The sequence below is a fragment of the Dreissena polymorpha genome, chromosome 10 (assembly GCF_020536995.1).
Source record: "Dreissena polymorpha isolate Duluth1 chromosome 10, UMN_Dpol_1.0, whole genome shotgun sequence".
NCBI classification, from domain to species: Eukaryota; Metazoa; Mollusca; class Bivalvia; order Myida; family Dreissenidae; genus Dreissena; species Dreissena polymorpha.
The window spans coordinates 61,113,748-61,130,287 of NC_068364.1; the positions used below are offsets into that span (position 1 = coordinate 61,113,748).

Sequence of the window (16,540 nt, forward strand, 5' to 3'; positions counted from 1 at the left end):
CCAGGGGTAGGTGCTTGGCTGGTTCTCACAGAACACTGACCATGGGTAGGTGCTTGGTTGGTTCTCACAGAACACAGACCAGGGGTAGGTGCTTGACTGGTTCTCACAGAAAAAAGACCAGGGGAAGGTGCTTGGCTGGTTCTCAAAAAACACAGACCAGGGGTAGGTGCTTCTTGGTTCTCACAGAACACAGACCAGGGGTAGGTGCTTGGTTGGTTCTCACAGAACACAGACCAGGGGTAGGTGCTTGGCTGGTTCGAACATAACACAGACCAGGGATAAGTGGTTGGTTGGTTCTCACAGAACACAGACCAGGGGTAGAAGCTTGGCTGGTTCTCACAGAACACAGATCAGGGGTAGTAGCTTGGCTGGTTCTCACAGAACACAGATCAGGGCTAGTAGCTTGGCTGGTTCTCACAGAACACAGATCAGGGGTAGTAGCTTGGCTGGTTCTCACAGAACACAGATCAGGGGTAGGTGCTTGGTTGGTTCTCACAGAACACAGGCCAGGGGTACGTGCTTGGCAGGTTATTACAGAGCACAGACCAGGGGTAGGAACTTGACTGGTTCTCACAGAACAAAGACCAGGGTTAGGCATGTAATGAGGAACATATTTATGATTCGTATATGTATTTTCACAAAATACACTGCACAGTTTTATTTGTATTATAGTCATTTAAGCTTAATTCTATTTAAAGTACAAGGCATTTTGAGACAACACTGTATTTATATCAAGTCTATTTCCATGATTAAAGCTGAATTCTCCTGAAAGTACAAGCTTTTTTAGACAGTATCAATTCTATTTCTGTGATAGAACAAGTATTTGTTTTCTTAAAATATCTTGAAAGTGCTCTCAGAGCGGGTGATTAAACTTTGTGAATATGTGCTATGCAATATAAAAGTCAGATTCTTGAGCTTAATTAAACAAGTGGAACACAAAGCCCTGAATGAAACAATCCATCTCATTGATGAATAAGTTTGATCAACTAAGATTGAGATGTAGAATGTTCTCATATTATGCTGGTTATTTTCTGCCCCAGCTTGCATGAGGCCCTACCATATGTGGTGAAGCAGCTCCAGATCCTCTGGTGCAGTAAGATGGTGCGGCTGCTCTTCCAGGAGTTGATAGACTACGTGGACCACGCCCGCAGTCAGGACACTCAGAGGGCCGCAGCCAGGGACAAAGGCTAGTAAAGCATAGAAAGACTGGCGTGGACAACATGGATTGCTTGTTAATATGACCCTGGAAACCTTTTAATCCCACTACTGTGAAATTTTAGTTTGCAACATTCGCATTAGTTTTGTCTTCAAAACTTAACTCTTAAAAGACACAAAATAATGATATGAATGATATTATAATTCAACTGTGTTAATTTTCTATTATATTTTCTATCTGATAACATAACACTTCGTAACTTAAAAGGGTCAATTTTCCCCACAGGAATCCTGAAGAAAGCTCTGGACAAAGCCTCCTCAAAAAATGCCCCAACCAAGATCAAACTAGAGTCTGCCATATCTCACTCAACATGCCTACCTTGTGCCCTCTACCAGTGTGCCATTGGCACCCTGTCACAGCTACGGCTAGACATTGTCAGCGGTAAGTGGAGGTCGTGCTGTCTCTTTATGGCTGTAGAAATAAATGGGATTTTAGAGTTGCTTCTTATTCATTTTTCTGAGGGTTATGTAGAACTACTATTTGTAAAATACTATTTGGAAAATATCTCTGGCAAATGAAATCTTGTCATGTATTTAAGACAATATCATTTGATGTAATTAAGATCTATGTTGGGACAGCAAGGTCTACATCTCTTGTTTGGTGATGATGTTAACTGCTGTTTATAAAGAAAGTGAAAGAAATAGCTCTCAAATCCTTTGACCATTTATCTTTCTGTCTATCTGTTCGTTCATTTGTTTTATTTTGATGTGGAGCAACTTCATATTGTGACAGCAGACAATTAGAGACAGGTTATAGTCTTACTTCAACTTAATATAATGGTACAGGAATATGATGGTAAGCTCATAGTTTTACTTTAATGTCATAAAATGATTGAGGACATTAGGGTTTATGACAGTGGACCATAAGAAAACATTCATAGTTTTACTTTTAATTTCATATTATGATAGCGGACAATAAGAGAACGTTCATAGTTTTACTTTAAATTTCATATTATGATAGTGGACAATAAGATAAAGTTCGTAGTTTTACATTAACTTCATATTATGCTAGTGGACAATATGAGAAAGTTTATTGTATTACCATATACAGGTCTGAGCTACAACGAGATAGTGCTGCCCAGCCTTTGGCGGTTCCTGTGTGACCTGGGACCCAGCTGTGGTCTCAAGGTCTTCCTGGACCTGCTGAGTGCTGCGCCTGGTAGCACCATACACCCAGTCTTCTCTCTCCTCATTCTCTTCTGTGAGACAGCATCCACGTACATCTGGTGAGAACAATTTGTGTAGGCTTTAAAGAAGTATAATGTGCGTTTTGATGAGATGTGGATTTTTACTTTTCCCACCATTGTAGCTGCATTTGTTATGTTAAACTCGTGTGAAAAAACTAGTTTATACTAAATCGTAAAGATTTTTTCAAAATCCTTGAAAATAACATGCAGTGTACAGATGTTTACTGGGGGAGCATTTTGCAAACTTCTGTTTATGAAATCTCTTATGCTTGTATAGCACCCTAGACCAGATGGAGATGTTTGAGCAGCAGAAGGTATTCAAGGTGGCAGACTACATCAAGATGGGGGAGTTTCTCAACATGTTCACATTCAGAGTCATCTGGCAAGCCCTCCTGCGTAAGTGCTTGTGTACTATATGGCTACTTGTTTACCATGTATCTTTACATACTTTGTCAATTGCATCTTCCTGACCCTCTTGTTTAAAATGAACTTGTACTTTTTTACGATTTCTTTATTTAATATTAATATTCTGCAAATAAAATCAAGATAAATTGATATGGGCCGTGCTCCGTATAAAAAAGAGGTTTAATGCATGTGCGTAAAGTGTCGTCCCAGATTAGCCCGTGCAGTCCGAACAAGCTAAGCAGGGATGACACTTTTCGCTTTTATGATATTTTCTGTTTAAAGAAAATCTCTTCTTTGCAAATATCCAGTTTAGCCAGAGAGTGTCGTCCCTGATAAGCCTGTGCAGACAACAAAGGCTAATCTGGGACGACACTTAACGCACATGCGCTTAATCCCCTTTTCACTGAGCACGGCTCATATGAATTTCTACAGCAAGTGTTTACAGATACATGCACAGAGATGTCATTTTGCAGCAATATTCAAAGAAGTATTTAATAAAAATCATATCATCTGTACAACTGGGTTCAATTTAAATGGAAAATGAAGTTAATGATTGGACTTGGATAGAATGGTCACCTGACAACAGTTTGTCAAAAATACTAAAAGGATCACCATGATACATGAAAAGATACATCAATTAAGTTGATAAGTTTGTAGTGTTTTTAAGTTGTGAACGATTACAGGTGGAACTCATAGCTTCAATTGACCTAGTATCATGTTGTTTGCCTGCAGCTGTACAGGAGGCAGGCAGCAATGAGTTGTTCACAGCGACCCGTGGGCTGCTCATGATTCTCTATGAGATGGACTCCAGGCGACCGTACACTCCACCTGATCACTGGCTTATCAAGTACTCAATGGAAAAACTATTCTTGATGCATAGCTGTAAAGTGTCATCCCAGATTAGCATATGCAGTCCACAAAGGCTAATCAAGGACAACACTTTTTGCTATTATGAAGTTTTTCATTTAAAAGAGGTCTCAACTAAAGAAAGTCCAGTGAAGACAGAAAGTGTTGTCTGTTATTATTTGGAGGGAATTGCACAGACTCATATGGGATGACACTTTACGCACTTGCATTAAGTCCAGTTTCCTAGATCTACGGTCATTTTTGCCTGTTATAGACAAAATAACTGCCCATGTGGGCTAGACTTAAGGGTCTTTCCTTCCTCTCAAATACAGCTTACATGTGCAGTTGTTTTATGTCATATTGTTGGTCCTCATGTCAGATATGGCTCTTTATAGTTGTATATGATATTGTTCAAGCAAAGATAAATACTTGGTATTGGTAATTTCATTTTATTTTCCAGAGGTTGTTATTGAATGTTTCACTTACATAGAACATACGGTTGATATGATTTAAAACAAAAATGAACCTCACTCTGAGAAAGTATGGTTTAGGTCATTTGCCTTTGCCCTTTGCATGCTGGGAAATTTGTCGTCTGCTAAAATGTTGTCTGTTGAATTTCTAAAATTAGCATTTTCTTCAATTTTCAAAGAATACTATCAGAATAGCAAACAGTTTGGATCCTGATGAGACGCGACATATGGGTTTCACATTACTTTGTGCATTAGACAATGCTTGAAATAGTTTTAAAGCAAACTAAAAAAATGTTTTTACTACACCTATAATTTATTTTTGATACCTAGTTTCTTTTTTCTGCTATATAAGAGAAGTGAAGGCGAGTAGTTTCTTGGTTGACCTGGATAAAGGCAAGAAGACTGCCATGTTCATTCTACTCAAGATGCCTCACATCATTCCTTTTGGAGAGGTGAGTAGGGCTTAAATTGAAACATAGATTTTAACCCATTTATGCCTTGTGGACTCTCACATCCTTCTAAATTGGATCAATTTATTTCCAAAATTATGGATGTCTAGTATATTTATTTCTATATTTAGAATATTTCTTACAGAAATTCCTTTAAGCAAACAGCGCAGACCCAGATGAGACGCCGCATTATGCGGCGTCTCATCTGTGTCTACACTGTTTGCCAAGGCCTTTTTTCCAGATGCTAGGCATAAATGGGTTAATCACATTGAATATGTACCTTTTTAAAGAAGTTAAACAAATTAAAAACAATTTTTCTGTGAAGTATCTGTTGTCTATGCAGATGAAACATTATAACATGTACATCTTAAACTAGAACAGGTGTGTATAATAAAGAGAAAACTCTACTGCAATTTAACAATTTCAATATGGAAAACACTAACAAACTAAAATAATTTTGATTTATGAAGATACATTTTAAATAATGATGTTTCAGCAAAAGAAAGTTTGTAAATAAAATGATGTTTTTTCAGAAAAAGAAAGATTGTAAAAAAAATGATGTATTGAAAAAAGAAAGATTGTAAATAAAATGATATTTTGGAAATAGAAAGATTGTAAATGAAATGATGTTTGGGAAAAAGAAAGATTGTAAATAAAATTATGTTTAAGGAAAAGAAACATTGTAAATAAAATGATGTTTTGGAAAAAGAAAGATTGTAAATAAAATGATATTTTGGAAATAGAAAGATTGCAAATAAAATGATGTTTCGGAAAAGAAAGATTGTAAATTAAATGATGTTTAAGGAAAAGAAAGATTGTAAATAAAATGATTTTGTGGAAAAAGAAAGATTGTTAATAAAATGATGTTATGGAAAAAGAAAGTTTGAAAATAAAATTATGTATTTCATAACAATAAATATTGTAAATAAATTGATGCTTTGGAAAAAAAAAGATTGTAAATAAAATGATGTTTTGAAAAAAAGAGGGAATGTAAATAAAATCATGTTTTGGAAAAAGGTAGAATGTAAGTAAAATGATGTGTATCATAAAAAGAAAGATTGTAGACAACATGATGTTTTTCGTAAAAAGAAAGAGTGTAGATAAATGATGTTTTTAGCTCGGCCGTTTTTGGAGAAAACCCGAGGTATTGTCATAGCCAGCTTGTCGTCCGGCGTCTGCCATCCGCCTTCCGCGCCATGCTAAAACCTTAACATAGGCTCTAAAATCAAAGTGCTTCCGCATACAACTTTGAAACTTCATATGTAGATGCACCTTGATGGGTTCTACACGCCACACCCATTTTTGGGTCACTAGGTCAAAGGTCAAGGTCACTTCTGACAAGCTTTCATTTATTCAAAACTGCACCAACAGCCGAGTGTTGGCACCCTCTATGCGGTGCTCATGTTGTAAAAAGAAAGATTGTAAATAAAATGATATTAAAAAAAAAAAGATTGTAAATAAAATGATGTTTGGTAAAAAATTGATTGTGAATTTAAAATATGAATTTCGTGAAAAGAAACATGGAATTTAAAATGATGATTTGAAAAAAGAAAGATTGTAAATAGAATGTGTTTTTTTGGAATAAGAAACATTGTAAATAAAATTTTGTTTAGAAAAAAGAAAGATTGTACACTTATAAATATAGTCATCACACTTATATCTATGTTATACTACCCAACAAGCACTTCAAAATTGTGTTCCATAGCTGTTAAGACCATAAGCAAATGAAGTTCAATGGAGCATAGTAAAATGTACTTCACAATTTTTACAAACATATAGGATATGGCACGAGTTGTCATATCATACCATATTTTATTAAACGAGTTCATGAATTTTGTTAGAAAGCTCGCCTTTACTAATGAATTTCCTGGACGAGTTAAATAAAATATGGTATGAAATGACAAGTGTCAGATTTTTTTTATCACATGCAAATGATCAAATTAAATAAATATTTACGCAAACATAATGATAAATCCAGAATGTTGTTAACATTTCATGACGTCATTTGACGTTGCAATGTCATTTCAGCAAAATAACAAAATGCGATTGGTCAATCGAACGAAAACTAAGCCAATGAAAAGGCTTAAAAAGTATATTACACATGTGTAAGATAAAAATATTCGTAATGGTTATTTTATATGGAAACAGGGTATGGCATGTGATAAATAGCTCTATTAATTTATTTACAATGATTTGCCATATTGATAAATGCCTGTAAGACTACTCTGGCCTTTACCTGCACTGTTTAACTCCTTTCTTAATTATAATCGGCCTAACTCTTATCCTAATTATTATCGGCCTATCAGCAACTATAAAATAGGAAATTATTTATGAAATAAGAAGGTTCTATTAGAGCGTTCTGAGAAACCTGGGCCTAACGAATGTGCCTCAAGTGTTGTCCCAGATTAGCCTGTGATGGCCAGGCTTATCAGGAACACCATTTACAATCCATTATAATTGGATTTTTGTGTTTAAAGCAAGTCTCTTCTAAATGAAATTCCAGTCTAGCCATAGAGTGTAGCCTAGCCATAGAGTGTAGTCTAGCCATAGAGTGTAGCCTAGCCATAGAGTGTAGTCTAGCCATAGAGTGTAGCCTAGCCATAGAGTGTAGTCTAGCCATAGAGTCTAGTGTAGTCTAGCCATAGAGTGTAGTCTTTGATTAGTCTGCACAGGCAAATCTGGGATGACACTTTACGCAGATGAATTAACAATGTTCTATTACAGCGTGTGAAGGTGTTCCGTAAGACGGTGTACAATGAGAGGGTATCGCTGGGTCTGTGTGACTCCCAGAGCACCACTCCACAGTCCACGCTGATCACTGTACACAGGAGCAGGATTGTAGAGGTGACAAGCCACTGAATTTATGTACAAAGATTAATGAAAATATTTGTAGCCATATAGGTAGAGGATATATAAGAGTAATTTTGTAATCGGTCAAACAGTTTGTTAGTTTGTTCACATAGAATATTGAAAGTTTGTTTTGCATATTGCTTTCACATTTCTCAAGTATATTAATAGACACTTTCTTGGCCAATGACATACATTCCTGAGTGCTTGTCCATGAACATAGCTGACAAAGTTGTGCAGGGTATAACTCAAGTTTTGTTAAACTCTTCTCCCCCCCATTAGAAGCAAAGAAAAGATGGCTTTTGCAACCAGCTTATAACCAGAACAGCATGCGAGTTACTCACAGTCTATTAAGGTTTTATGCTGTTTGCTGCTCATCAGTAACAGGGTTGGAAATGAAGCCTTTAAAACTTAAATTTAGTAAGAAAGGTATTTACTTAAGTTTCTAAGGGACTACTAATGCGTCCAAATAGGTATCTTATTGGTAAAGTGTTTAAAACTCAAGCTACAGAAATTGCAGTGGGCAAAATTGTTTATATTTTATGTGTATTTATTTGTTAAGATTTAGTTGCACGTCTTTCACCTTTTGATTTTTTGTAAAGCTATTTTTCCTGTTGCTTTTGTAATCAGGAAGTCGTTTTTTCAAAAGTATGCAATTTAAATAGAATTATATGTATTTGAATGATCAAAATGTTTTTTCAGAGTTTATGTTTCCCCTCTTTATCTTTTTAAGAGATAAACAACTTTAAAATGTAACTCTTCTTTTCCTCTTCATGTATTTTATTCAATACAATAGGCTCAATGTAAATTGAAGCTTACTATTTGCCACGCCCACAGGATGGATACAGGCAGCTGGCCCAGCAGCCAGTGCGTGCAATCAAGGGCCTGATACGTGTACGGTTTGTCAATGAGCAGGGACTAGACGAGGCCGGTATAGACCAGGATGGCGTCTTCAAAGAGTTCCTGGAGGAGACCATTACAAAGGTGTTTGATCCGTCCCTCAATCTCTTCAAGGTAGGGAGGATTTGTTGGCCTTTTATGTTAAGCATATTTAGTCTTTATCAGTGGTATGGAAAAATTAAGTTATCTTTAAGTTCTTCCTCTGAAATTTACAGTTCATAAATCTTTGAAAACAGGAAAATCGTAATTAAAAAAAATCGTGGAAAATTGCAAAAGAAAAAATATATGAGAACTGTGTCACAGTTTCTACATGGACAGTTGCATAATGAGTATTCCGAATGTTTAAGATGTATACTATCATTGTCAATTACATGAAAGCATATAATTGTAAAATTAAATGGCAAATTGTTGTCATGGTAAACATTTGATTTTCTGGAGAGCATGCAAACAAATGATGACGTGTATAGCATCATAATTTCCTATTTCAAAGTGTTGGGGTTTTTAGTTAATATTACAACTTTCTACCACAGAGTGCAATTAGAAGTGCTGACTGATTACATATGTTGATATATTAAACAAACAATGTGTGTGCCCAATGTGGAGCATTATTTTAAGGCAGTATTCAATAAACAAAAAAGAGAGCTATTTTATCTTTATCTTATAATGCAACCTCTATAAGATAAGCACCTCTGTCAATTTAGTCACTAGTCCAATACAGGCTGATGTACATGCTTATTGTCCCCTACCGGTTTCACCAGAGGAGACTTATGGTTTGCGCTCTGTGTGTCTGTCTGTGAGTCTGTCTGTCCGACTTTTCTGGATCCTGCGATTACTTTAAAAGTTCTTCATATCTTTTCATGAAACTTGAAACATGGATAGGTGGCAATATGGACATTATGCACGTCATTTCATTTTGTTCCTACGTCAAAATTTATGGTTGCTATGGCAACAAATAGACTTGAAATACTGCTGAAAATGGTGGTTTTCTGGATCCTGCGATAACTTTAAAAGTACTTCATAAAACTTGAAACATGGATAGATGACAATATGGACATTATGCACGTCATTTCATTTTGTTCCTACATCAAAATTTCTGGTTGCTATGGCAACAACAAAAAAATAATTCTGACGATGGTGGAATTTCTGACAATGGTGGAGCCGCTAGGGGACATATATTGCTTGGCAATAGTCTTGTTACATTAAACAAGCATTTTTAAGGAGGCATTCTTAAATTAAAATTGTTAAATCTGTGAATGTTTAGTTTTTTCAAAACTTACATTAGGCAAATTTAAGACCACATTCATATTTGAAACTGAGCTTAATTTGTACCCATAGGCTTAGGAATTCCAGTGGATTTACAGCACTCTGTTTGTACCATCTTCTGTTTCAATATGAATCAGTTAAATACATATTGAGTGTTATGTTATTAATGTTAATTTGCACTAATGAAAATTTAAAATGCCTGAAATAGTATTCTTTTGACTGCAGCTTTAAAGTTGCGCAACAAAACTTCAGGCATAGCTGTGATTGATTTTGAGCACATTAAGTACATATACCAGTATGTTATAGGGATCTGTAGGTATCACAGCACATTAAGTACATATACCAGTATGTTATAGGGAACTGTAGGTATCACAGCACATTAAGTACATATACCAGTATGTTATAGGGAACTGTAGGTATCACAGCACATTAAGTACATATACCAGTATGTTATAGGGAACTGTAGGTATCACAGCACATTAAGTACATATACCAGTATGTTATAGGGAACTGTAGGTATCACAGCACATTAAGTACATATACCAGTATGTTATAGGGAACTGTAGGTATCACAGCACATTAAGTACATATACCAGTATGTTATAGGGAACTGTAGGTATCACAGCACATTAAGTACATATACCAGTATGTTATAGGGAACAGTAGGTATCACAGCACATTAAGTACATATACCAGTATGTTATAGGGAACTGTAGGTATCACAGCACATTAAGTACATATACCAATATGTTATAGGGAACTGTAGGTATCACAGCACATTAAGCACATATACCAGTATGTTATAGGGAACTGTAGGTATCAGTACAATTATCCTATAGTTCATGTATAAATGGCAATAGTGTGTGTTTCTAGTTTGAATGTTTATGAACACTATCTTAACCCATTTATGCCAAGTGGACTCTCCCATCCTTCTAAATTTGGATCAAGTTATTTCCAAAATTAGGGATGTCTAGTATATTTATTTCTATATCTAGAATATTTCTTACAGAAATTCCTTTAAGCAAATAGCAGAGACCCTGATGAGACGCCGCATTATGCAGGGTCTCATCTGAGTCTACTCTGTTTGCCAGAACCTTTTTTCTAGATGCTAGGCATAAATGGATTAACATAATTTTTGACTTAAGCTTGATGAAAGCCTTTTGAGTTGTACCATATTCGTCTCCTAGGTAACCAGTGAGCAGAAGCTGTTCCCCTCGTCCACATCGTATATCCAGGAGAACTATCTGCACTTGTTTGAGTTTGTAGGCAAGATGTTGGGAAAGGCAATATATGAGGTGGGGTGTACTGTACTGTCATGGTTTAACTGCTACATTAAGTTTTAAATCGGTAGGATTGTAAATGAAAATAATAAGTTCTTACAATTTCTATTTAAGAAGAGGAAAAATAAATCAATGTTGTCATTGAATGTATGAGTTTTTTTGTCTGTCTTTGCTATTGACTTATTTTGATTAATGTAAGATGCACTGTGTTTGTTGTAACTTTCAGGGTATAATAGTTGAGGTGCCGTTTGCGCCGTTTTTTCTCACCCAGATACTGGGCTACGGCTCCAGCTCTACCTACAGCTCCGTGGATGAGCTGCCCTCATTAGATCCTGACCTTGCCAAAAACCTCTCGTATACCAAGGTACCAATAGCATATTTAGAACGATGTATTTAAAGAGATACCTGATGTTCAGTTAATATATAGAGAATATTTGTTGGATCCAATGGAGTATAGTTTTAATTTCAAGAGTGATCATAAAAAATAATATTTTCTCAAGTGAAAATATTTTTTTATGATCAAGAGTGAATTATAATCGATATTCCAATCCAACAAATTTTCTTTTTATTTTATGCTTTTTTTTCACTGTTTATTTACATTATAAAAGCATTTAACTGGAGAATTTCGCTGGAATAATTTCGTCGAAAAAATTGTCATTTCACAGTCAAACATTGAACAATATTGATATTTTTCAGCGTAATTTTTCGCTGTTTGGAACAGTGAAATATCAGTTTTATTTCACTGATATTTCTCTATAAACCACCAGAAAGCATAAAATAAAATTGCTTATTTTTATGTAACTGAAGAGTTGCATTTCAAAATGTTAAATATTCGTACTTACATAATAATGTTTCTTTATATATATTTTTCAAAATAAATGATGATAAGTGCATAAGTATTTAAATTGTAGTTATAAGTATGCTTTCTTGTTACATGTAATTCTATTGAAAGGTTGATATTATGTTAATGTTAAGGAAAATGATCTTGTAATATGTCAGTCATAATTTTGACTGTTTGTAGCAGATGAGAATGTCATATTTGCTGAAACATGTCCTCTTCCTGCTTTTCTGTATGCAGTGTATGTTAATAACATTTACTTACTTACTACTGGTTTTGGTGTTCAGCATTATGAAGGTGATGTGGGTGACCTTGACCTGACCTTCTGCTATGATGAGGACATCATGGGGCGCCTGGAGACGCATGAGCTTGTACCAGGGGGAAAGGCTATACCCGTCAATAACGACAACAAGTAGGAATTCACATATGGGGGAACTGAAATAAAGTCCTGAATCCTGAAATTGCGAGTAACTCACAGTCTTTTGAGGTTTTATGCCATTTCCTACTCATCAGTATGTAAGTGTTGGAAATGAAGCCTTTAAAACTTGAATTTAAGAAGAAAGGTTTTTAATTTAATGTTACTTTCTAAGGGACTACAAAATGCGTGAAAATAAGTATCTAAGTGGTAAAGGGTAAATCTTTTAAAGCATGTTCAAGTAAGCCTGAGTTAGTCACGCCAGCATGAGGTCCAGGGTATTCTTTAAGGCTATAATAGTTAGTCTCTTTTTTATGCCCCCGGATCGATAGATCGGGGGTATATTGTTTTTGGCCTGTCTTTCTGTCTGTCATTTTGTCCCAAAACTTTACTGTACAGTAAAGTTTTGCAATAACTTTTGAAATATTGAAACTAGCAACTTGATATTTGGCATGCATGTGTATCTCATGGAGCTGCACATTTTGAGTGGTGAAAGATTAAGGTCATCGTTCAAGGTCAAAGGTAAAAAAAAGAAGAAAAAGTGGCGCATTAGGGGGCATTGTGTTTCTGACAAACACATCTCTTGTTTGTGTCTGCTCCATATTACCCATCCCCTTTGGAAAAAAATCAGGAAATTTCCCTCATATCCCCTATACCAATTAAGGGTTTTCATGAAAAGTTAATTTCATTCAGAAAACGTCTAGAAGTCATGAGTTAATCACTTTTACTCTAATCAAGGTCACCTATTCAAGGTCAAGCAGAAATCAGACGAGGATGTAGTTGCCTCTTGAATTTCCTTGTTTAATGAAAGAGGACACTTTAGATATAAATTATGTTTTCTATCTTTTAATGATACATACATTTAATTTGCCTAGGCAAACAGTCAGGTGTAAAGAAAACATTGAACAACTGTAGCATATTATGTTATATATAAAGAGTAATGTATTTCTGTCTGATCATATGTAATATACATGTATCAGGGGAGGCTTAGAATTTAATAATGGCAAAACTTGCAGAGGGGTAATTGTATTCATGCCGAGCCTGAAATATAACATAATGATCAGGCAGTAATCTGTTACAGATATTGTGTTTATCATAGGTTCACATTTTTAAAGAAATATTTAAATATAATTGCTACAATGCTGTTTTTTTTTGTGGGAATATGATTTAAGTAGTTTTACTTGTTAATAATAATGTCATTATCACTTGCGATTTAAATTTGTAAATTATGTGCTTTGCTGTTCTGTTACTTTTATGTGTAAAATATATTACATTTTGGTATCAAATTGTTTTGTTGAATCTGATTCTTTTTTTACAAAAAATGAGGACTTAATTATTGAATCTGAATATATGACCTATCCAAGCATTGACTGATATAACAACTTTCTGTTGACGTTGTATGAAAAAAATTAATCAGGCAGCAATATATCAGATATCAATGCAGTGGCATGATTCATAATGATAAAAGAATGTAGGATTATTTCAAAAACGTGCTAATATATATGAAATGAATATTGTTGTTATTAACTTTTTATGATTTAATTAACTTACTTGGGCTCTAGAAATTTGTTTTATTTTGAGTTTGATTGTTCACTGTAAAAAATACATTATAAGCACAAAAGTACAAGCTGTCTGCTTCCAAAAATTCTTAAGTAAGATGGTTTTAAAATTATCCATAATAACAATTAACCTTTTAATTAACGTTTTGTGTTATGTAAATGAGTCTTGTTCTGAGAAATGTCATAAAAGCGGAAAGTGTCATCCCTGATAAGCCTGTGAGAATTGCACAGGCTAATCTAGGCCGACACTTTACGCACATGCATTATGCCCAGTTTTCTTAGAACACGACTCAAATCATCATTCTGTGATCAGGATCCGCTATGTGCACCTGATGGCCCATTTCCGGATGTATCGGCAAATCCGTGAGCAGATGCTGGCTTTTAAGCGCGGCCTCAACTCAATTGTGAACCCTGACTGGCTGTCGGTGTTCTCAGCTCCTGAGTTACAGAAACTCATCTCTGGGGACACTGCTGACATTGATATTAGTGATCTCAGGTCTGTGGGTTCTATTTCAGATATTATACTGATGTATTTTGGATTGTATAGTTAATGCTTATTAGTTAATTGATGAATTCTTATATTTACATGAATAAAAATTCATATAAATTAAGTATAAGCTTTTCAAAATATGGTTTTCTTTAATGTTTGGTTATGTATAAGCCCCAATTCATTACAGCATTTTCCTCTAATGAAACGAATCTTTAAAAACATCAAATATACTACTGGCTACATTTAAGAATTTAAATATATGGGCCTCGCACTGTCAAAAATGGATTTATTGCATGTGCCTAAAGTGTTGTCGCAGATAAGCCAGTGCAGTCTTCACAGGCTTATCAGGGACAACACTTTCTGCCTAAACTTGATTTTTGCTAAGAAGAGACTGTCTTGAAATGAAAAATGTCTTGAAATGAAAAATATCATAAAAGCGGAATGTGTCATCCCTGATTAGCCTGTGCCGACTGCACAGGCTAATCATGGGCAACACTACGTACATGTATTTAACCCCACTCTCACAGAGCATGGCCAATATGCCTTTCAGAAAGCACACACAGTACTATGGTGGTTACCATAACAACCACAAGGTGGTAAACTGGCTCTTTGAGATTCTGGAGAAGGATTTCACACCCACAGACAGGGCCGCATTTCTAAAGGTACGCTTTTAGTCATAGTCTCATAATGCATGTGCATAAAGTGTCATCCCAGATTAGCCTGTGCAGTCTGCACAGGCTAATCAGGGACGACGCTTTCTGCATTTATGACATTTTTCGTTTAATTGAAATCTCTTGTCAGCAAAAAACCAATTAAGGCGTAAAGTGTCGTCCCTGATTAGCCTGTGCGGACTGCACAGGCTAATCTGGGACAACACTTTACGCACATGCATTGTGCCCAGTTTTCTCAGAACACACCTCAAATAGATGAATTGTGGATCTACGGAGCGGGGGAAATAACTGAGTGTTGTGTTGAAACTCCAATATAACGCGGATGATGGGGTCTAAGTCACAAGACAGCGTTATAAACAGATTAGCGTTAAAAGTTCTGAGCATTCATAAATTATTGCAAAGTTGTGTTGTCATTTGCCAATACTTGCATAGAAACCCTACGCTAGTGATTACTGTATACATAACATGTTTCTAATGTGCATGTATATCTGATTATCCCTAGTGTAAGTACTTCATCAATTTAACAATTATTTTGACCATTTATGACGATCAGTGATTTTAAGAATTTCATAAACACAAACATACACCATTTTAGAAGTGTAAAATGGGCACTATTCAGATTTAAATGTAGCAACCAATGGATGAGTGAGTTTAAATTAGATTGAAAACATTGGATACAAAGCTTATTTCATTTTTATTGCCTGATACGTTTTCAGTTGCATTACATGTATCAACTCTGAGAAAGGTGGCAGGTCCCTTAAGATTGTTAAAGACATTAAAAGACATAGGGGATAAGAATGATAACATTTTTAAAGGAAATTATATATTTTTGTTGATATTTGATGTCCACTTTAATAAAATACTTAGCTAAAAACACTAAATTATGAGTATATAACACTCTTACTTGGTTTGATGTAAAAAAAGCTGTTAACATACACACAAATGCATCTGGCTTTGTCAGTAATTGTCCAAAAAATTCTTAGTAAAACTTAAATTGAGAGGGGGATTTTAAAGTTGATCCTGTAAAAATATGAATGCACAGGTAATAAGGGACGACACTTTCCGCCTAAATTGGAATTTTTGCTAAGAAGAGACTTCATTTTAACAAAAAATGTCATAAAAGCGGTGTCATCCCTGATTAGCCTGTGCAGACTGCACAGGCTAATCTGGGACGACACTTTACGCACATGCATTATGCCCAGTTTTCTCAGAACGCGACTCATATGTATGTAGCATTTGATTTAAGGTTAATAGCTAACACTAAAACTACTTCTAACATATCTGTATTAAAATATGTTAAATATTAAATATCACAAAGGTCATTTATGAGATACCAGCGATAAGTTGAGTTAAGTTGCGAAAATCATAAAATAATATGTAATAAAGTATGGAAACTTAAGCAATATCCGCTGTACCAATGTTTGCACATTTTACTGTGTATTTTTCTACGAACTTCCAAAGGCTTACTATATGTTTTTATTAAACTTCAGTTTGTCACCAGCTGTTCCAAACCTCCACTTCTGGGCTTTGCCCACTTGGAGCCGCCATTTTCTATCCGATGTGTGGAAGTCAGTGATGACCAGGTATTGTTTTGCAAACTTTGTTTTATTATTGAAATGTTTAGAAAATGAATTTTATCTTGTGAAGGACTGTAATTGTCAGTTTGAAAGTACCACATTGTTCAAATATTGGTTAATACAAGTTA

At 35.1% G+C, this 16,540-nt stretch overlaps 1 protein-coding gene across 3 annotated transcripts in view; it reads left to right on the plus strand.

Annotated features, from left to right (window-relative positions):
- The window catches only part of LOC127847714 (ubiquitin-protein ligase E3B-like), a 51,197-nt gene that overhangs the window by 31,780 nt on the left and 2,877 nt on the right, over positions 1-16,540 (plus strand). For all 3 annotated transcript variants that reach the window (XM_052379803.1, XM_052379802.1, XM_052379804.1), the window contains exons 15-28: positions 1,041-1,186; positions 1,442-1,597; positions 2,267-2,441; positions 2,680-2,798; positions 3,540-3,654; positions 4,476-4,575; positions 7,297-7,416; positions 8,257-8,433; positions 10,770-10,877; positions 11,089-11,226; positions 11,988-12,112; positions 13,988-14,170; positions 14,715-14,826; positions 16,326-16,418. In XM_052379803.1, coding sequence (XP_052235763.1) covers positions 1,041-1,186; positions 1,442-1,597; positions 2,267-2,441; positions 2,680-2,798; positions 3,540-3,654; positions 4,476-4,575; positions 7,297-7,416; positions 8,257-8,433; positions 10,770-10,877; positions 11,089-11,226; positions 11,988-12,112; positions 13,988-14,170; positions 14,715-14,826; positions 16,326-16,418 — 1,867 coding nt within the window. The remainder of the gene's footprint in view (positions 1-1,040; positions 1,187-1,441; positions 1,598-2,266; positions 2,442-2,679; positions 2,799-3,539; positions 3,655-4,475; positions 4,576-7,296; positions 7,417-8,256; positions 8,434-10,769; positions 10,878-11,088; positions 11,227-11,987; positions 12,113-13,987; positions 14,171-14,714; positions 14,827-16,325; positions 16,419-16,540) is intronic.